This window comes from Poromitra crassiceps (genome assembly GCF_964638095.1).
Source record: "Poromitra crassiceps genome assembly, chromosome: 1".
NCBI lineage: Eukaryota > Metazoa > Chordata > Actinopteri > Beryciformes > Melamphaidae > Poromitra > Poromitra crassiceps.
The window spans coordinates 32,377,307-32,398,637 of record NC_139623.1 but is presented as its reverse complement, the minus strand read 5'-3'; the positions used below and the strand labels follow the sequence as shown (position 1 = coordinate 32,398,637).

Here is a 21,331-nt window from a genome sequence, read left to right as displayed (position 1 = left end):
AAATAAACAGGAATTTAGCAACTTTATGGTTTATTTTATTTTTGTAACAGTATATATTTGATTATATATCATTTATTTTTGTGTAACCCACACTGATCTTCTTGTCTATACATTGTAAAATGAGAACTGTATTTGTCCACATAGGCTGAGGTGTGAAGTTAGGAAGACATCCAGAATTCTAGGAAATAGCAAATATGATGTCATTGGTCAAATAAAGGGTCGTACAGCAAAGGGTGGGGAGAGCTCTCCCTCTGTACACTATCACATCTCTACAGCAGTTGGCTGGTGATAAGCAGTAAACACACACATCCACAAATTTGGTTTGCTTTTTCTTATCCACCCTGTGGCTGAGCCTAGGATGGATGAGAATAGAACAAGCATGGGGGTAGATAAGCTGTCCCTTCTGTTTCAGTAAATATACAGTATGTGCTGCTTTTCTGCATTATTGACATCATGGCCTCATTCTGATTGCACGCTGTGTCCACATTAGGGGTGTAACAGTTCACAGAATCCACGGTTCGGTTCGGTTCAATGCGATACAGTGGTGTCACGGTTCGGTACGTTTTCAATATAGCAAGAAATTTCCTTGATTTTAAATGTTTTAATTTATATGTATTTGTTTATTCTTATATTCTACTCATTCTACTATTTTTCATTTTCACAGTCTAGTTTCAATGTTTTATTTCAATTTACAATGTTTTTTTTTTTACACCTTTCGTCTTTTTCGTCTCCGTTTTAGTTTACCATAACATCCTTACAGACTAGCACTGTTCAGCAGTGAGGGATTCGTTCGGTTTGCAATGCATATCGCCTTGTACCTAAACGGTTCGGTATGAACATGCGCATTATTACACCCCTAGTCCACTGTCTGTATCAGCATGTTGTTTCATGTGACTGCATCCAAAGCGTGGCCATATGCAGGACTGGAATGTTCTCTATTCCCGAGTAAACACTGACCATATCCGCTCTCCCCCTGGCTGCTGGCTGCTGGCTGCTGGCTCCGTCATTGATCGGCCCGGACAATTTATTAGCCATTGTGACAGCTTCCTGTATGGCCAGTTGCAACAGGGGAAACGCAGAGGTATGCAGATAAAGTACTTCGAAACATGCACAATACCTATTGTGTTTTAATTGCAGGTTGAACTGCTACCTCTCGAATGTTTTCCACATACTTTTTAGTGTGCGTGTGTGCTTGCTTGCTTTGCCACAGACCGTACGTGTCCTACTGTGATAAGTTACGATCTATTCCCTCGGCATACTGAGTGATCGCATAGCATCTGGAAAATGACACGTTTAAGGTTAAAACATTCAAGAACAAAAGGAAAATACCGTGGCAAAGCAATGAAACCCTTAACGTCAGGATCCTTGAACTTCAGCTCTTTCCCTTGTGGCATTGTTAAGTTCTGTGAACAATTTCAGCGAGGAAATATCACAGGAAATATTTTGTGCTATAAATTAAAAATTTCAATTCTACTACAATATCCCACATCATCCAAGTCTTCCTTCGGGAAAGGTTATATTCAGACTAATCTATAATAAGATGTCAATGCAGCCCAATTACTGTTTGACCTTGTACTTGAGAATGACTAGGGCAATGACCTTTGACCTAGCCTGCATGGTTTACCCCAGTACAACACAATAGGGACATGCGGTGACATGCTCTCAGGGTTTGCTGAGGAGGGACGTAAGACACCTCCACAGCAGCTGTCTGGGCAGTTTAGAAACTGACTGACAAGCTGCTGTCATATTGGAGAATGTGAAAATTCTTTGTGTCAGACTGCGAGTCTCCTCTGCTCGTCTTTGACAGGAGCAACCAAGCCTGAGACGATGAATGCAAACCGCCGATCAGGTTGCATGAACTCAGCAGAGGTCAGACTTCCACTCACAGCTCAGCTTCAGGGGTCAGCGATTATCAAAAGTAAACATTTAGACGGAGCGCAAGTGTCAGAAGTAAATACTTGTATGGTTGGTTTAGCACAGTAATAAGTCATACAGACAGCTGCAGCAGTCATCTGTGTTAATGTGGTTTATGAGCAGATCCTCTCGCAGCAGAGGGCCAAAGCAGTGCTGTGGTTTATGAGTGAAATAGCGTTCATGTCTTCACCACATCATATGAAAACTGATTAGCATGAAGGAACGAGGATGCTGTACACTTGCTACAGCTACAGTACAACGTTTGTGACTTACAGTTCGCCTACCAGCCTGGGATCGGGGTGGACGACGCTGTCATCTTCCTCCAGCACAGGGCCCTCTCTCACCTGGAAAAGCCTGGCAACAGTGTAAGGATTATGTTTTTCAATTTTTCCAGCGCATTCAATACAGCCTGCGCTTCAGAGGAACAAGCTGGAAATCATGGGTGTGGATCCTCTCCTGTCAGCATGGATCCTGGCTTATCTCACTAACGGACCACAATATGTGAAGGCACGGGACTGTGTGTCAGATACGGTGGTCTGCAGTACAGGGGCCCCGCAGGGAACGGTCCTCGCCCCGTTCTTTTTCACTGCATACACTGCGGTGTTTTCACCGTGTGTGTGTGTGTGTGTGTGTGTGTGTGTGTCTGATTAGGGTAATTAACGATAATGTGTGTGTGTGTGTGTGTGTGTGTGTGTGTGTGTGTCTGATTAGGGTAATTAATGACTTTTGTGTTGTACTGTATGTACTGTAGCCTACAGTATTTATGTTTTTGTTGAAACAAAAACATAAATACAAACATAAATAAACGTCAACTTGAAACTATGTTTCAACTCCCACACACAGCCTATAATATTATAGCCTATGTTTATAAAAAAACATAGGCTCTGTAGGCCCCTGTACCAAATGCGTTGCGGCCCAGTACCGGTCCGCAGCCCGGTGGTTAGGGACCACTGACCTAGGCGACCATGCTTGTAGCCTATGCGGAGAGTGATACTGTGTAGATAGGAAGAAAGTGTATCAAGCTTGGTCCAGCACTACTGATGACATATACAAATTTATCATAGGTGAATTTTAATATTACACAGTGCACAAGGCTCAAACTCAGAGATTCTGGTAGGCTAAATCAAAGCACTTTTAAGTCCTTGATTATTTTTTTCTTAAATCCAATCACTGTGACCTGTGGCAACTTTATGTACTAATTACTTTTTTTAAGTGCCCCCAACATTTTGTAAATGCCCCCATTATTTAGACAGTGGGGCAAAAGCTCCCCCCAAAATATGTTTTAAATTTCGTACACTGGTCTGTGTGTGTGTGTGTGTGTGTGTGTGTGTGTGTGTGTGTGTGTGTGTGTGTGTGTGTGTGTGTGTGTGTGTGTGTGTGTGTGTGTGTGTGTGTGTGTGTGTGCGCGTGCGTGCGCGCGTGCGTGCCATCATGGCAAAATGTGGTCCTGGAGATAGAAGCCGTTTTGAGTACTTTGCCAGGTGTTTATATATGTCTCTGGACAGGTTTTGTCAACACGATAGCATCACAAGTTCAACTGTGCAATATGTAGTCACGAAACTTTACAAGTGTGTTCTTCACATTAAAATGAAGGCCGAGTACGAAGATGGGTGTGGTCCGAGCATGGGGGCCAGAAATAGGGGGGTAGGAAGCAGGGAAGGGACCATTGCCCCCCACTTTACGCCCCTGGACCACATTGGTTTGAAGTTGAGGGCGTTGTGGCTGGTGTGATCCCATTGCAAGATGGTCTCTATTGTCGGCTGCAATTCTCTTTCTATCACATATGCTTATTAGTCAGGTTATCATGGGCACTTACATCATTAATGTGCTACCCAAGACACAGAGGGACATTCAAGATCGTTAAGTTTGCAATATTGGAGTGCATATTGCCATGACAGTTGAGAAATGTGAACACTTTAGATCAGCTCCACTGTACAGTAAACATCTATTAGTAGACAATTGGGAGCCTCTCATTCACATTGTCTACAGTTATTCCTGACTTTGGTGACTAGTGTGTCACCAAAGTAGATCAGAGTAGACCAGAGACCAGAGACCAGTAGACCAGAGTAGACCAGAGTAGATCTACTGACAAGGGGAGAGATGGAGAAAGTGAAATGTGGAAGTGGACTCCCCACACGCTGTGAGATACACTGTATAGAGAATGGATCATCCTCCATCTTTAACTACATTAGCCTCAGCCTCGGGCCCCCTCGCTCCTCATTAGCAGCCAGCAGCTGCACGCTGCCTGGGACGTTCAGAGATGGAGAGGTTCATCTGTTGCTCCTCAGGTTCATCTGATGCTCCTCAGTGTGGCTGTTTGGGCTAATTCAGCATATTCTGCCTGCGGTTTGTGTCAACTGATTTGAGGGAAGGGGGGTAGCTGGGTTAGCTCAGCATATAGGCTACAGGAGGGTCAGAAAAGAAGCGGGTAAAGGCAGAACTGCACCTGCGCTGGCCATTTTTAAATTCTGGTAAATGTCAGCAAAGCAATCCTCTTGTGGGCTTTTATCTTATTCTTTTATTGGATATTTTCAAAACAGCGCAACAGGGGAATGTGTTGGCCACCACAATTTCGTGTCTTTTGCAGTGAGTCATTCTCTTTTTACATTTTTAAAGAGTGGTGATTCCTGCAGCAACTGTGGCAGAAGAAAATTGTTGACCAGACAGAAATTCTATAAGATTTCAAGGTAAATCCATGATGTAGTAGAGTATACATACTGGTTATACTAGATGGTTTAATAGGGTTTGTGAGGCAATGAAAACCTTTCACAGATCAACTACTGAGCAGCACATCTGGATCTGTTCCCAATGTTGAGGAGTTGATTCCATAGCTGGCAACGTCAAATATTTTGCATTGTAATACCTACTTAAACTAGAACGACCGTACCGCGGATATATGCCTCCACCACCAAGTGAGCAGTCGACATCCACGCCTGTCCAGACATGGACGTTTGAGCCAAATGTGAAGAAATGATGTCAAGGCGTTACTGAGATATTGCATTTACGAGCTTTAAAATGGCATTCGTGAGGTCACAGTGACCTTGACCTTTGACCACCAAAATGTAATCAGTTCATCCTTGAGTCCAAGTGGACATTTGAGGCAAATGTGATGAAATTCAGTTACTGAGATATCGCGTTGAGGTAGAAAATGGCGTTCGTGAGGTCACAGTGACCTTGAACTTTGACCTTTGACCACCAAAATTGGACGGACGGGCGGGCGGGCAGACGGACGGCAAACTATTGTACAATTGTTTTTGATCTTTTGCAAGTTTGTGTAGTTGGACAGAAGCAAGGATAGATAGATAGATGGATAGATATAAAGATAGATAGATAGATAGATAGATAGATAGATAGATAGATAGATAGATAGATAGATAGATAGAGAGACAGACAGACAGATAGACAGACAGAGACAGAGAGAGAGAGAGAGAGAGAGAGAGAGAGAGAGAGAGAGAGAGAGAGAGAGAGAGAGAGAGAGAGAGCAATAAAACAAGCTTTTCCCCCAGAATATATAAACATTTAATTTTCAAGTACAACAGTGCAACAACAGTGCCATCATCTGGGGGGTAATGCTATAACATCAAAAAGCCATAGGGAGGCCAAGGCTTGGGCTTCTTGGTCGTGCCCTGCTTCCACTATGAGTCTGCAACGTTGTGTTGCTATGAGAAGACAATGCATGAAAATGTCACAGAACATGAAATATCATATGAGAGGAGTCAGTGTCTCCACTCCAACTGGAGACAAGACAACTTATTGAGATTGTATGATTTCCTTTCAAAGAGGAGAGGCAAAATGGCTGGATTGTGTCCTCAGTCTTTTCCTCGTATCTCAGCCATTGGCAAAGCAACACTGGCTGCCCAGATGGGAAACTAAAAACAAGGACAAAACCAGGGAAGCCAGTAAAGACATTTAATATAATTAATGTTCAGTAAAAAGGGAGACTAAATAAATAACCTATCTAGGATTTTTTTTAACTTGTGCAGGAGTAGAAAAGTAGTCATAATCAAAAACTAGTCAAGTATTAGTTACATTGCAACAATAAGATGGTAACACACACAAAAGCAACCAAAAAAAATGCTTGTCATTGGTGCTAATTGAACCAATTAGATTCACAGTCACTTTCATACAATTACCAAATAAAAAGTCAATCAAATCAATCAAATCAAAACGCTCTGACCATTCACAAAGTGCCACTGCTAGCTACACTAATTCACACCCCTCGGTGAGTACATTCAAGGCACAAATAGGCTGAAAATAAGATGACCGTAATCCAATTTTAAAGTAATGTCATTTTCTCTGGATCTGTCATCAGAGCTGTAAAATTTTCGACAATTAACTTTTCAAGTCAGTACCTAATGTCCCGTTCTCTACATCAGTGCATGACTCTTTAGTTTCCTTTTTTTTGTGATCAAATTTTACTCTTTAGTTTCCTGAGAATTTGTACCCTAAATACACGACAACCTCCGTTCCTAGAGACTGTTACTGATTTTACACCTTTACCCTAGTGCTTGGCTCCAAGGAAGGCTCAGGAATAGGATCCTGCTGCTTTGGAGGATCTCCTGGTAATACAAGAACACACACACACACACACACACACACACACACACACACACACACACACACACACACACACACACACACACACATGCTAGAGGTGAGACGTTCTGCAGCACAGTAGGAGCTCTCAAGAGACTTCACCAAAGAGATTGACTTGGAAACAAAGTTGTTGGTACAGTATGCACGCATGCACGCGTGCACGCATGCACGCACGCACGCACGCACGCGCACACACACACACACACACACACACACACACACACACACACACACACACACACACACACACACACACACACACACACACACACACACACACACACACACAAAGCACATGGCAGCTTGAAATGGTAAATTGTAAATGCTCGGCAAGCCGATAAACGACCCAACAGAATGGAGAGAATGTGGTCAGCTCAGATACAAACTAGAAGCACAATGTTGTCTTTATGTTGCCTGGCCCCTCTCTGCCTCTGCTCAGTTTGTTATTGGGGCATGTGTGCTGATAGGGGGAATTCGGAGGACAGCTATCTGATAGGAAGTGAGTAGCATAGAAGACTATTGTTAGGGAATGGGCTGACACTCCAGCATTAGTGTGCATGACGCTGGCACTAATACGCAAGCTCAGTGAGGACTCAGGCACATGATGGCAGTGTCTCACAGACACTGCCAGTCAGTCACAAGCGGGCATTCACACACACACAAAACCCCTTAAACATACAAAATTGAACATTCTCAGAATTATTGCATAAATTATCAAGCGTAAATTATAAATCCCCCCCCCCCAGATATTTCCCCCCTTTTTCTCCCCAACTGCACTTGGCCAATTCCCTGCTAAGATGTCCCGAACATTGCTCCGATCTGCCGATCTGAAGAGAGTTGTAGACTCGCACATGCTTCCTCTGATACATGTCACCAGCCGCTTCTTTTCACCTGACAGAGAGGAGTTTCACCGGCAGACGTAGCGAGTGGGAGGATCACGCCATTCCCCCCAGTTCCGCTTCCCCCAAACAGGCGCCCCGAACGACCAGAGGAGGCACTAGACGACCAGGACACATACCCATAATCCAGCTTCCCACCCGCAGACACTGCCAATTATGCCTGAATGGACGCCCAACTATGCCGAAGGTAACACGGGGGCTCGAACCTGCAACCCTCGTGTTGGTAGGCAGGGAATCTACTGACTACTGCTGCACTACCCGGATGCCCTTTTTGTTGTTTATCAATATCAAAGGACAAGCTGTGGTAAGGATGGAGAGAAGGTGATAGTGCTGTTACCTTCAACCAGTAGCTGAGCTGCCTTCCTGTCTTGGGTGATGTAGAGTGCAGTCATGAGGAAAAACAGCCCACCCAGGACCCCGACAAAAGGACAGAGCAAGAAGCTGTACTTCAGACTGCGGAAGCTCCACTCCAGGGAGTCGGGATAGTATGCGCTCACAGCATCAGAGATCTAGTGGTACAGTGTGTGAAGGGAGAGGCAGGGGTCAATGACATTGGCAGTGCAGGATGAAACAGTCCAATTGAAGTCAATCAAAGTTGAAAAGTGGAATTATTTCTCACCGCTCCTACTAGGTAAGGGCTCCCAGCATCACCCAGCAGATGGCAGACTGTAATCTGGAGAGCCTCAGCTGTGGCCCTTCTGGTCGGTACAACAACGTACTGAAGAGACAAAAATCACAGAAGAACCCAAAGACAACAAGTTTCAGTTGGTTGTGCTATTTTTAGTCCCAAATGGAATAATCAAACTCACCAGGAGGATGTCAGCCAGAATGGGCCAGTTCAGCGATAGCAGTGTCTCTCCAATGAAAATGAACACCTGAAATAAGACAATAATCTTAAATAAATATATAATAAAAGGTCTGTGGAAGCTGCAAAATATTCAGATAACTGAATCCTTCACAAATAGAAGTATCATTTACTCATAGGACAGCATCTGGGACCAGTGTTGTAGTTGAGTCGTCAGACTCATTTTCAGGACTCGAATTGGACTTGAGCACTGATGACTCGGACTTGGACTCTTTGGACTCGGAAGTTGGAGATGAGGACTCAGACTTGTTAATTGATAAAGACTGTTTTTTTCCCTTTTCTTTTTTTGTAACAGGCCCTAATAATTTGGCATAAGATATTGATGACTATATTAATATTGTGACATTATTCAATTTCGTGGAAGGGAAGGCACATGTGTTCCACCTACATGTGGATTCACGCTCATGTTCAGTAACTCCAGATCAGGACTCAAGTGATGGGGACTCGACTTAGCCTAGGTAAACCCAGCCACCACGTGACCTGCTCTCTCAGTTCCCAGTCACTAGCGTCTAGACTCCGGGCCATTCACAACGATTTCTGGGGCGATTGAAAGACCCGCGCAGACCCGCAGCCACCCCGCAGCCAATGAGTGACGGCGTGACTGCCAACATCAGTCCTGCCGTGATCGGCCAATCAGAGAGTGCGTCTTTGTCAATGACGTGTAACAGCTGCAGCGGCTTAGCACTACCTAGCCGTTAGCATTTGGCCTCTCTAAAGCATAGCTCCCGAGCTAGCTACTAGCTGGCTAGCTATATGGCTATGCAACTACGTGAGGAAATTCAAGTGAAAACAGCTGTTGAGGTTGAGGTCTGTTGATCAAAATAACACCTAGCGTTATCGAAATCGGATTTTAGCGGACCATACAAGCCAGGGCTTCAGAGCTGATCACCTGGACACATTTTATGGCGAAATTATCTGATAAACTTGTCTGTGCTGCTCTGTGGTGATCAGCTAATGTCTTCATAGCATTGTGATTATGATTTAATGCATTATGGAAGATAAACGCTGGTTTAACATAATTAAAATAATTCCCTACCAAACATGTAAAGTGACGCTTCTGGGCAGTAGACCATTTGGGCATAACATTATGTAATGTGACATGAGATCACCACATTTCAATAAATATAACGTTTTTGCACATTTGAATGCTGCTGGTCGTTTGTTTAATGCTGTATATATTGGATATTTAAAGCTGATACACAACACAATTGTGTTGAGGTAATTCTGCAAAGCTCAGTTAAAAATATAACATGTAACACTTTACACAATCAAATCTAACTTATTCACAGCAATACACAGTCCAGTAGTACAGTGGGCTAATTGTTTGAATTATATCGAAATATATTTGCATGGTGTAGCATGTAATGCAGATAATGTAGCTAGATACTCTGACACAGAAAGGCAGACAAGCTAGCAGCAGGGATCTTGTCACACTGATTCCAGATAAACTCCTCTGTCTAGCCAGCTATACAATATTGATCAAAATAACACCTATATCGAAATCGGATTTTAGCGGACCATACAAGCCGGGGCTTCAGAGCTGATCACCTGGACACATTTTACGGCGAAATTATCTGATAAACTTGTCTGTGCAGCTCTGTGGTGATCAGCTAATGTCTTCGCATTGTGATTATGATTTAATGCATTATGGAAGATAAACGCTGGAAGGCTGGGTAGCATTAGCTGACGTCATCCAGGCTACAGTAACATTAGGCTATTATAGTTATGAAACGCTGATTCAAACGTTACAATAATAAGACACAATAGGAGCCAGTTACCCTACTGTAGATAGAGAGTAATTTCAGACCACCAGATATCACCATATTTATGTTATTAAATGCTGTAACGTTAACGGTAATTCTCATGTGTATGGTTTATTTATAAGCATTCATTGATTGAAGCAGAGTGCTGGTCGGTTAAGTTTCTCTGTAGTCATGTCCTCTGCTCCAATCTTCGTTCGTAGTTTCTTCTGTCTCTCGTCCAGCAGCTGCAGATGTCATCATTATCCACGTTATTGATTATTATTTATAAAAAAAATCTCGTGTAAATATTTTGTGAACGCACCAATAGTTAGAGAAGGAAACCTCTCTTTGCATTTTATTTTTTAATAAAAGTAGGCTACTTGTGATATCTCACGTGGTCGATCATCATTGCAAATTTATGTGAACAGCTAGGTTTAATGACAAATATGGAATATCACCCAAGGAAATACCACGGTTTAATGCCAACAGATAAACCATACAGATTTGTTGTAATTGTGAACACATAAGGGAGCAAAGACATGGTTTTCAAGTATAACACAACTTTTATTCAAAGACAGGATTGAAAAATATAGGTCACTTGTATTCACTTCAGTAATGTCAGGTCTCAGTCGCATTCACGCTAACCTCTTAACGTCTAGCTATAGCTAGGTTACATCTGGATTATGTATAATATACAGAATTAAAAAACCTTACTTCCAACAATTAACTAGCCTGCACTAACTACTGCACAGTAACGTGTACAAATATTGAACGCAACAGTCTCGTTCTGGAGCGAACCCCTCAGCTGAATTCACGTTGGAATATGATATCAAGGCTTAATACATTTGATTGTAGCTACTCATACAGCCGTGTGGAGCTTATCTAGCTAGGTTGCATCTGGAATATGATATCAAGCCAGTAATGTAGCTAGCTAGCGTTAAATAGGTTTATCTGTAACCACGCTGAAATGTGAGGGCATTAACGTTAATATTTCTAGCTAGGTCAAACACACCTTAACGTTATGAGTGTGGCCGTATTTGATTAACATTAAGTCCACGATCAAGTCTAGCATTTCGGTATATTCCTACCTCTTAACATCTAGCTAGCTAGGTTGGATCTGGAATATGATATCAAGGCTTGATACATTTGATTGTAGCTACTCATACAGCAGTGTGGCGCTTATCTAGCTAGGTTGCATCTGGAATATGATATCAAGCCAGTAATGTCAGGTCTCAGTCGCATTCACGCTAACCTCTTAACGTCTAGCTATAGCTAGGTTACATCTGGATTATGTATAATATACAGTATAATACTACGCTCACTACGTCATGACATTCACATTAACGCCTCCAAAAATCTACTGTAGCTAGCTAGCGTTAAATAGGTTTATCTGTAACCACGCTGAAATGTGAGGGCATTAACGTTAATATTTCAATTAGGTCAAACACACCTTACCGTTATGACTGCGGCCGTTTTTGATTAACATTAGCGTTAAGTCCATGATCAAATCTAGCATTTCGGTATATTCAGTGTGTGTGTGTGAAAAGGATGTTAGCATGCTAGCATTATTAGCACAGAATGTATACAGTCCATGGTACAACGTTAGGCCTTCAAGTCCTGAGGCGAACAGCACTGGAGGATGAAGTCTGCAGACTCGCATTCAGTGTCCAGCATAACAAGCACGCCTGTTTCCTCATCAGGTTGGCAGCAGCTGTATAGATGATGACTGTTCTTCACAGCCACAAATATCTCTCCAGATCTGCGGCCATCTGCAGCAGGGATCGAGGTTTGGGTCCGTGGAGACAGTTGTCCTGTTCCTCTTTCATTCCCTGACCACCGTCACGCGATGTTCTCTCTTCTTGTAGCTGGTTGTAACCATTTGCGTGCTAGCAGTACTGAAATGAAAAGTGTTAGCTCATGCGCTAACAACAAAGGTCGCAGAGTGATGACGCCATCTGCTGCACTGCGCATGTGCTCTGTGCACTAAACTGGTTGGATGATGGTTGCGTAATGGAGTGGTCTATCGGGGGGGGGGCCCAACAACCGCAGGAAATCGTTTAACAATGGTGGGAATCCAGACCATAGTGACTGAGAACAGGTCTGAGAGCAGGTCACGTGGGGGATGGGTTTACCCAGGCTAGACTCGACTCAGTCTCTTCTTTGGTGAGTCGGACTCCAACACGGGGGACTTGAGACTGGACTCGGAGTGGACTTGACTACAACACTGGCTGGGACAGAGGTTTGGCTCTTACGTAAGCGGCCGGGATGTTTATCGATGCCAGGAAGATGACAAAAAAGAGGCAAGGGGCGGATCCCAGCATGCCCACGGCGCAGATGAGGGGGTCGGCATTCGGCACCCGGTCCCTCCACAACCTGGAGAGCATGGCGCCGAGACACACTCCCAGAATGCCCGTCACCACTGTCACCGCGCCAAAGATGTAACTGTATGTGTGTGTGTGTGTGTGGGGGGGGGGGGTTTGGGGAGCAGAGGCAGGCCACATCATTAGAATTTGATTTTTGATGGAAAGGAGGTAAACAGAGGTGGAGGACGCGGGTCAAGGGTCACCCTGTACCTGTCTGTGGTGTCGCAAGGCTCCTCTGTGCACGGGGGACGGGTTCCTTGACTGACCTGGGCCCTGGCCAGGAAGGTAGGGGTCCAGAAAGCAAAGGCTCCAGTGAGGAAGGCCATCGCCGTCACTCCCATTGATGACCACACAAAACTTTTACTGGAGGGACAAGAGATGAAGAAGAAGATCTAAGAGCTGACATCTCACCTTTGTGGATTTTATAGTCTCTCAAGACAGATGCGTTGGCTCCTGCAATTTCCAAATGCCCCCGCATCCCCGTCAAGGGTCTCAAAGAAAATAAGGCAGGTTATCCAGTCAAAATAAGGCAGGATATCCAGTCAAAATAAGGCAGGATATCCGCTCAATTCCCAACTTGTGATTGGTCAAATATTATCGAACTTCCTTAGGGTGCATTGGAAGATTGTGGAAGAGACAGGCTTGAGAGACTAGTTTTTTGTTGTTGCAAATGACAGTATTGGTTTTCGTGTGCTCTTGCCTACTTTTTCAGAAGGTACTTGACGTCCTCTAGGTATGAGCTCTGCCCTGTAACCCCCTCTCCATGGGTTTCTGCAGCTCCTCTGGGGGGGTTCGGGCACACGAAGATCAGCAGGACAAGTCCCACTGTGCCCAAGATGGGAGTGAGCTGACAACACAGACAAATGTCAACACTGTCAGCGCTCAACTAACATTTATACCAGAAGAGTTATTCTTAGTTCAGAGACCAGTGCATTATTATTAGACACTAATAGAATAAATGTTCTCACCGTAAGAGCCCAGCGCCAGTCTCCTGTGAGAGTAGCTATTGATGAGCCCATTATATATCCAAGGCCACTAAAAACACACAGAAGGGTGAAACCATCTTAGATGTGTCATGATGATGTGACCACACAAACAAGTATTCCGTGCTCGACTACTCACCATTTTAGCATCTATCCATGATGGCAACCACCACTGGGGTTGCTGCAGTGTAATTATACTTATGGTTCTAACAGTTTTAAACATCCTCACACAGGAAAGGAGATCCCTATAAAAAGAGCTATTTCATGTCACACTAAAAGTCGCTCATTTATCTTATCCCTTTGCTCTTGTGGTAAGTCATATCTTGGTAAGACAAGTAGAGCACTGAAAACTTGTATTGCTGAACATAAAGGTCATGATTATCCAGTGGCAGCACACTTTGTTGAATTTAATCATCCTATCGCTTCTCTAAGATATATTGATTTTGGAAAGGTCTCACTCTCCTAAGAGGAGGTAACTTAACTTGGATGTTTTACTTTCCAGGAGGGAACACTATTGGCTTCGCCACTTGAGAACCCATACCCTCATGGATTGAATATAGACTATTGACTTGAAGTGTTTTCTGTAAAATACCTCTATTTATTGGATGTTTACCTTAAGTTGTTTATGATGTTCATCTAGAGCTGAAGTTGATCTTTTTCTATATATCTATTAGAAACCTATTATATTCTGAATGTATTTTTTTTTTTTAGCCTTTGAATATACTTGACCTTGGAATTGTAATGTTGTCTATATGGTATGAAATCTAATGTTCTTCTGTCACTTTGTTGGAACTTTGTTTTATGGTGATTTGATTGGCTGTTGTTTCTGACCTGTCACTGTTGGTGAACAGTTTTGATTGGCTAAAGTCCACTTGATTGTTTTTTCACACCCTAATGGTAGAGGATGATCCTCTAACCACCAGCAGATGTGTTAGGTGTGGCCTAGCCTATATAAGATACCCAGTGCCTGTGTCTTACTGCACTATTGTTGATCTTGAAGATGGCCGAAACATCAGCTATTTACTAAAAGAAGTGCATATGGAGCCAGAGTTTGCAACACTTTTTTCAACTCTCTTTGATTTCTAATGTTTAGCAAGTTAAGATAACCTCTCTTTTGTACGTGGCATTTCATGGAATTCAATTATGCTTCCTGTCATTTCACTAATTCAATTCCAATTCTGTTTCCAATTGTAACTCCAAAATGTACCATGCATTCTCAATTCAATACATGAATAGCCTCAACCCTGCTATGTAAGTTGATTTCACTTCAGTCATAAAAACTCCAGACAGCTTATTTACAAGGGATGGGGAAGAGTTGTGTTTTTACCCCTATAAGAGCTCTAACCTTCCGACAGGAATGAAGATGTAGAAAGCAGAGATCATGATGGTCCGCTGCGCTCCAGTATAGAGGTCTGCTATGATGGTGGGAGCAATGGTGGAGTAGCTGGCCTCTCCTGTCCCCACCAGGGCTCGCATCAGCACCAGAAACCAGAAGTACTGAGAGCAGGACACATCGGCATAGAAATGGTCCAACTGGGATTCATCTTTCATCAAATTATTCCCCACCCCCTTCTAGAAAACACTCAAAATGTGATCTGTTAGAAAATAAATTGTTGCTGTACGAGAAAGGATCCCTTTAGCTCATACATGGGCAACATACGGCCCGCGGGCGCCCCCTGTGTGGCCCGCGATGGAATTGCAAAAAAAAAAAAAAATTACAGTGCACCTGAACGCAACATGCAAGATACCCGCTGAATAAGTGTCCAAATGTTCATGTCATTCTGGCCAATACTCTTCTGTTATAGCATTTCAGTCTGGAATATGGAATATCTTTCAATAATATTTATGACTAAAAGGCTAAAAGTAATCTCATGTGTAAGAAATGACTGTTCTACATTGAAGTAGAAATTTAAAAAATTAACTTGTTGGTTTTGGATTTATTTAGCTTCAAGAGTGCATTTTTGTTCTTGTGTGACCCTCAACACAGGCTTTGAGAATCCCAGGCCACTTACTGATAGTTAAATGCTTAAATTAACCCACTCATATTCTGGTTTATTTCAAGAAAAACATTTCGGCTAGTGGAAATTCGAATTGGCTGGTAACTTTAACATCTAGCAGCCATATTGGCAGGTGGTGAAAAAAGTTAATTTCAAGCCCTGCAGGGAGAGCAGGTGGTGACATAGGAGTGAGTGAGAAAAGGATCAAATATTGGTGGTTAAGACTGAATAATGACATCACAACTGTTAATTTAAAATGAGTTATTCCTCTAAACCTGGCTTCAAATGCCCAGAATTTTTCACGCTGGCGCCGTTCAGCCCTCAGCAAAAACTGGTAGCGAGGACATTTTTTTGTGGCCCTCTCTATCATCAAAGTTGCCCATCCATGGGTTATGGCATGACAATATTTGTTCGGCCCCCGGCAACAATCTGGGTTTCTCATGTGGCCCCCCATGAAAAATAGTTGCCCACCCCTGCTTTAGCTTCTATGATATATGGCAACCTGTACTGACTTGCATAGAGAAAATAGACGCTTCTAAGATTTCAACCATTGATACTCCATGAACCACTTCCTCCTTCACAAATTGTTTATATTATTACTTTATCTGATTAATCTATTTATTTACTGACTTATTTTGTTTGTTTTTTCTTTTCAATGTGTGTATATGTATAGCTTTTTACTAAATATGATACATTGGTGCAATGGGGTGGGGCTCTGTTGGAGATTGAATGGGAGGGGGGCAGGGTAAATATATTGTAAACATTTTTTTTATATTTACATGTGCAAAGGCAATAGAAATAGAAAAAACCTATTGTCTTTCATACTCATATGTCATCTTTAAAAAAAAGCCTTCAAAACCCACCTTTTCACTGTTGCTTTTGACCTATAATCTTTTTCCCCATCTCATCTATTTTAATATTTTCTCTCTTTATTAAAGTTGCTTTATACTGTGTTTGTAAAGTCTTTGAGCACAAAAGCAACAGTGAACAGTGAAGCGCTATATAATATAAATGTACATTACATGTAAATGTAGTGTACAACATTACATTACTAAACATACAATAATGAGTATTAATGTTCTGTAATTCTACTCATATTGTAATATTTCTTATATTTCCTTTCTTATACTTATTAAACAATAACTACAATAATTACTATCTGATTAATAACACTAACAATAATAAAACAACAATAACAATAATAATGACTTTATTATTATTATTAGTAGTAGTAGTAGTAGTAGCAGCAGCAGCAGCAGCAGCCTATTATTATTATTGTTGTTATTATTAATAATACTTTATTATTCAGAGACCAATTGTTGTAATTATTGTACAATAATAATTCCTCTAAATCTGGTTTCAAACAGCAAAAAAAACTGCCAAAATGTTTCGCTGGCAAAGAGGGAGAGAGAGAGAGAGAGAGAGAGAGAGAGAGAGAGAGAGAGATACCATGATGATGCCAGCCTTAAAATGAGATATTCCTCTAAATCTGGCTTCAAACGGGCCAAATTTCAAATGTAAAACGGCTGACTCCTGCTCAAGCGGGCCCCCCAAAGCTAAAAGTCAAACTCCGCCTATGCATACACGGTAGTGCAAAGATCATCTTTTACTGATGCAGTTTAGGGGCAAGAAAATTAATCTCTTCTCTCCTTTATCTAGCTCTTGGAGACAGTGATGTATAGTATGTTAAACTGAACTGTCCTTAGACAACCAGTGTTTGAAAGCTGAAGTTCAGGGCTGTTTCCCTCTGAGAAGCCAGCAAAGATGAAGCTGAATGATTGGGAATGAACAGGACATGCAGGAAATTCTAGTGTCTTCTCCTACATTGTATGAGGAAACTACATTCTAGAGCAGTGGTACACAACCTTGCCCTACTCAGGAGCCACATTGGGGGGGGGAGGGGGATCTTTGCAAGAGCCACCATCTAAAAAAAGGTCCCTTTCCTCCCTTTATTTATTTATTTATTTATTTTAAGTAGGGCTTAAAAGAGCCACAACTATCCATAAAAGAGCCGCATGTGGCTCTAGTCTAGAGCCTCGGGTTGAGTATCATTGTTCTAGATCAATTAAAAAGTCAAGCACGTTACCGTGGAAACAATTAAGCTTAGCCCAAAATCACAAATCAGAATGAGGGGGTCCGCGGTATATTTTCTGTCTTGTAAGGGGTCCTTGGCTGAAAAACATTTGAGAACCTCTGTCCTACAGTGTATGAGGAAACTACATTGCACACATTTCGAGCTTCACTCACCGACTTGGTGACGAAAGAGCTGCTGACTGCAGTCACAAGCCAGACACTCAAACCACCAATCATGATGAACTTTCGGTTGTAGCGGTCTCCAAGGTAACCAAAGATAGGAGCCAAGATTATGAAACTGCAGATGAAAACTGTAGGTGCATTAGTATTTGATACAATAAGATTTCAGTTCCCCACCATTACATGACACGTTGACGTAGTCACAACAAATTAGTGGGCTGAAAGAGCATAAGAGTCAGGTTCTGGTACTGGATGCATCATCATACCTGTCTGCAGCAGTCCAGCTGTGCTGTCCTTTATATGAAAGAATTTCTGTATGTTGGGAAGGACGCCTTCGTGACAATAAAGAGAAACTTGTGTGTGAGAAGTAGAACTCAAATACCAGAAGCAGAAAAGTGTAGCTGTTGAAAAAGGAAGTCATGTGTACACACTACAGCGAAGGTCAAGAGGTCATCTAACCTGCTATGGTGTAGCGCTCCATGTAGTTGAGCAAGTTTATGTAGCAGAGCACAGCTACAGTGATGCGAGCGCGTTGAGGCGATATAGCTGCTTTCTCCACTGCTGCCGGAGTAAGTGATGAAAGGCTCTTAGCAATGGAGCCATAGTGTGAAGCAGAGTGGGAGCTCGGACTGTCTCCATCCTGGTGGGACGTCACTGATACGTTTGATGCCATCCTGAGCAGCTTTATTCACCTGGAAAGAGAGCATGTTATTCGTATTACTGACTTGTAGTGAAATCCTCCTCACAAAGACTGTAATGTTTTTTCCCATTTTCTCCCCACATCTACTTGGCCAATTCCCCCTGCTGTCCCGGCCGTTGCTCCACCCCCTCTGCCGATCTAGGGAGAGTTGTAGACTAGCACATGCCTCCTCTGATACATGTGCAGTCACCAGCCGCTTCTTTTCACCTGACAGCGATGAGTTTCACCGGCAGGACGTAGCACGTGGGAGGATCACGCTATCCCCTCATTTCCCCTCCCCCCAAAGAGGTGCCCCGACCGACCAGAGGAGGCACTAGTGCAGCGACCAGGACTCATATCCACCCCACAGGCTTCCCACCCACAGACACGGCCAATTCTGTCTGTAGGAACGTCTGACCAAGATGGCAGTACCGGTTTTTGGGGCATTTTTGCCTTCATTTAGATAGGAGAGTAGGCAGACAGGAAAGGTGGGGAGAGAGAGAGGGGATGACATTCGGCAAAGGACCTCGGGTCGGATTCGAACCCGCATCGGTCGGCCGTGTGAAGGACCAAGCCTCTGTCGTACACGTGCTACCAGGTGAGCCACGGTAGTGCTTTTACCGCTACTCTACCCAGACGCCCCACAAAGACTCTAATCTGATTATTTCCTTATTATTACACATATAACTCGATAATGACATTTTAGTGCCACAAGTGAGTTATTTAAGACTGGACTGTATATAGACTGGGGAAAGTACACACATAGGCTACTTTGTAGTGGATAAGAGAGCAGCTTTTTCATCTCAGGTCGAAATGCTTAATAGGTTCAAGTGTAAGTTCACTGTCTCTATACCAGTGTTTCTCAAACTGGGGTCCAGGGACCCCCAGGGTTCCTTGAGGTGGTTTCAGGGGGTCCATAGCAAAAAGGGAAATAATTGATTTTCACTATAATTCCATCAATAAGTAACACAATGACAGAATGTATGACTGTTTTGGTCATGGTTTCATACACTTTCAGTAATAAAACATTTAAAAGCAAAAATCTTATCAGATGGAGGTCCGTGGTCTAATTTGTGTCAGTTTAGGGGTCCTTGACTTGAAAAGGTTTGAGAACCACTGCTCTAGTACAATTATCAACCTAATGAGACACAGTACCAAGAACAGTGATCAGGCTATTACCGGTACCTTTAAAAAAAATATCAGTTTAAATTCAAATTAAAGTGTAATTAAGCAAAATAGCATAAGACTAGCTCTGATGTGGAGCTGCCTAAAAACGGCAGGGGAAGGAGAAGTAAGAGTTCTGTAATCATCAAGCTCTTGAGTCAAGCTCTTTTTTTCTGGCTGTTATTAGTTGCAACATCATGGGCTTTACTGTACCTCAACACTTCCTGGTCAGAAACCAGAGTTATGACACTGCATTTGTGATTTCCATGTCATTTGGATTGTTTTACAAGTTATTTTGTAAGTGTTTTACATTATATTTTATATAGGCTATGCTGTAATCAGGGTGTCCTTGAAAGAGAGAGCTTCCTCTCAATAACCCCAAATAAAGGTAAACCACAACAACAACAAAAAATCTCCCCTTTGTAATCAAGGGGGAGAATTTGCCTTTCAGCTTACCAACACATGCCAACACACATTTAAAATTAAATGTTAAATTAATTAAAATTAAAATCAAAACAACATTACACCAAATTAAAGGAAAATTAACAGACTTTTGGAAATGAAAATATACTTGCCAATTTCTATTCCTTCCTAAATTCATCCAAACTCCCAGGTTAACATTGTCTATTGTCAGGTCAAAACACAACAAAAGCCTGGTCAGGCCACGAAGTAATATGATAAAAATTGTAAATGGTGTAGATTAAAAAGCATATCCTTGCTCAGATTAGTAATTGATTTCAAATGCGGTCCCTTGCTTTGTATGTATGTACAGTATGTATGTATGTATGTATGTATGTATGTATGTATGTATGTATGTATGTATGTATGTATGTATGGTTGCTGCATGATATGCTTACAGCCCAATGTTTCAGCCCAGTTTTGTGACTCGGTACAATACAACAATACAATGCCATTGTTCAACCTTTGGCTGCCAAAACCAAAGACCTGGCTCTGTTTATAAGACACACAAACACACGGACATCCATTCCACACAGCTGCTGATGTTTTCATTGCATTGCTCTACAGGCACACTATGAATCACAATCCTCTCTTTACAACTTTTCAAATGAAAACTTCCATAAAGCCTTACTAGTTAATGAAGTCTTATGTTGCTGTCCTGCTCAGCTTATTCCATATTTGCAGTTTTCAGTGGAGAAAGAGCCTCCCAGTGTATAAGAGAGATCTTCCCTCGGCTCTCAGCCTGAGATATTAAGTTAGCAAAGGGAACAGCCCACTCTGGTTGGTCATATGCTCTCGCACAGATCTTCACTGTGATGCAATGCTGTAAACAAGCCAAATGTCAAATGTTGCTATCTCCCTGGCCACTTCCTCACAACTGGCTGTGCACAAATACTTTCAGTTTCAAATTTTTATAGGTTCAGGCATCCTCCCTGAGATCCAAGGAAACTGCTTTATTCCCCTTTTCTTTCCATTAAGTTGCTTTATGTCCCAGAGTAATATCTAAAAATAATAAAAAAAAAACATTAGTCTAATGGCATGCTACCTCTGCTACCTATTCCCTTTTATTCTCTTTGATATTAACATGGCAACCATAAAATATATATTTAATAGCCAATGTGTCCAAGTTACATACCTTTGACAAAAAGATGAAATCACTAATCATCATCATTCAATCATCACTAATTGACCCTTGGTGGCACCTTTCCTCCCATCCGTGGAAATATCTTTTTCCTGTTTTCAATTTAACAGTTTTATTAGAAATACTTAATGTAAATCTGCTGCATGGAGGATTTCCATAATGAACGTTTGAATTCAAACTTAATGTAAATCTGCTGCATGGAGGATTTCCATAATGAACGTTTGAATTCAAACTTAATGTAAATCTGCTGCATGGAGGATTTCCATAATGAACGTT

The 21,331-nt window shown here is 42.3% G+C and overlaps 1 protein-coding gene across 1 annotated transcript; it reads right to left on the bottom strand.

The window, feature by feature from the left end:
• Positions 1 to 5,425: 5,425 nt before the first annotated feature.
• spns3 (SPNS lysolipid transporter 3, sphingosine-1-phosphate (putative)) lies at positions 5,426 to 20,650 on the bottom strand. The gene is made up of 14 exons (XM_083644050.1): positions 20,546 to 20,650; positions 18,072 to 18,304; positions 17,879 to 17,944; positions 17,607 to 17,743; positions 14,708 to 14,859; positions 13,348 to 13,414; positions 13,084 to 13,226; positions 12,590 to 12,742; positions 12,269 to 12,458; positions 8,219 to 8,284; positions 8,029 to 8,127; positions 7,747 to 7,918; positions 6,415 to 6,473; positions 5,426 to 5,783 (listed from the first exon to the last, which is right to left on the bottom strand). Exons 2-14 carry the CDS (start codon positions 18,283 to 18,285, stop codon positions 5,724 to 5,726), a joined length of 1,578 nt encoding a protein of 525 aa, XP_083500176.1. The 5' UTR covers positions 18,286 to 18,304; positions 20,546 to 20,650; the 3' UTR covers positions 5,426 to 5,723.
• Between the last annotated feature and the right edge of the window lie 681 nt (positions 20,651 to 21,331).

Coding starts and splice junctions, on each gene's coding strand:
- spns3 (XM_083644050.1), bottom strand. CDS start 18,285: ATGGCATCAAACGTATCAGTGACGTCCCACCAGGATGGAGACAGTCCG. Junction 17,945..18,071: donor GGAGCGCTACACCATAGCAG/GTTAGATGACCT, acceptor ATTGTCACGAAG/GCGTCCTTCCCAACATACAG. Junction 14,860..17,606: donor GCTCTTTCGTCACCAAGTCG/GTGAGTGAAGCT, acceptor TCCTGCTCTCAG/TACTTCTGGTTTCTGGTGCT.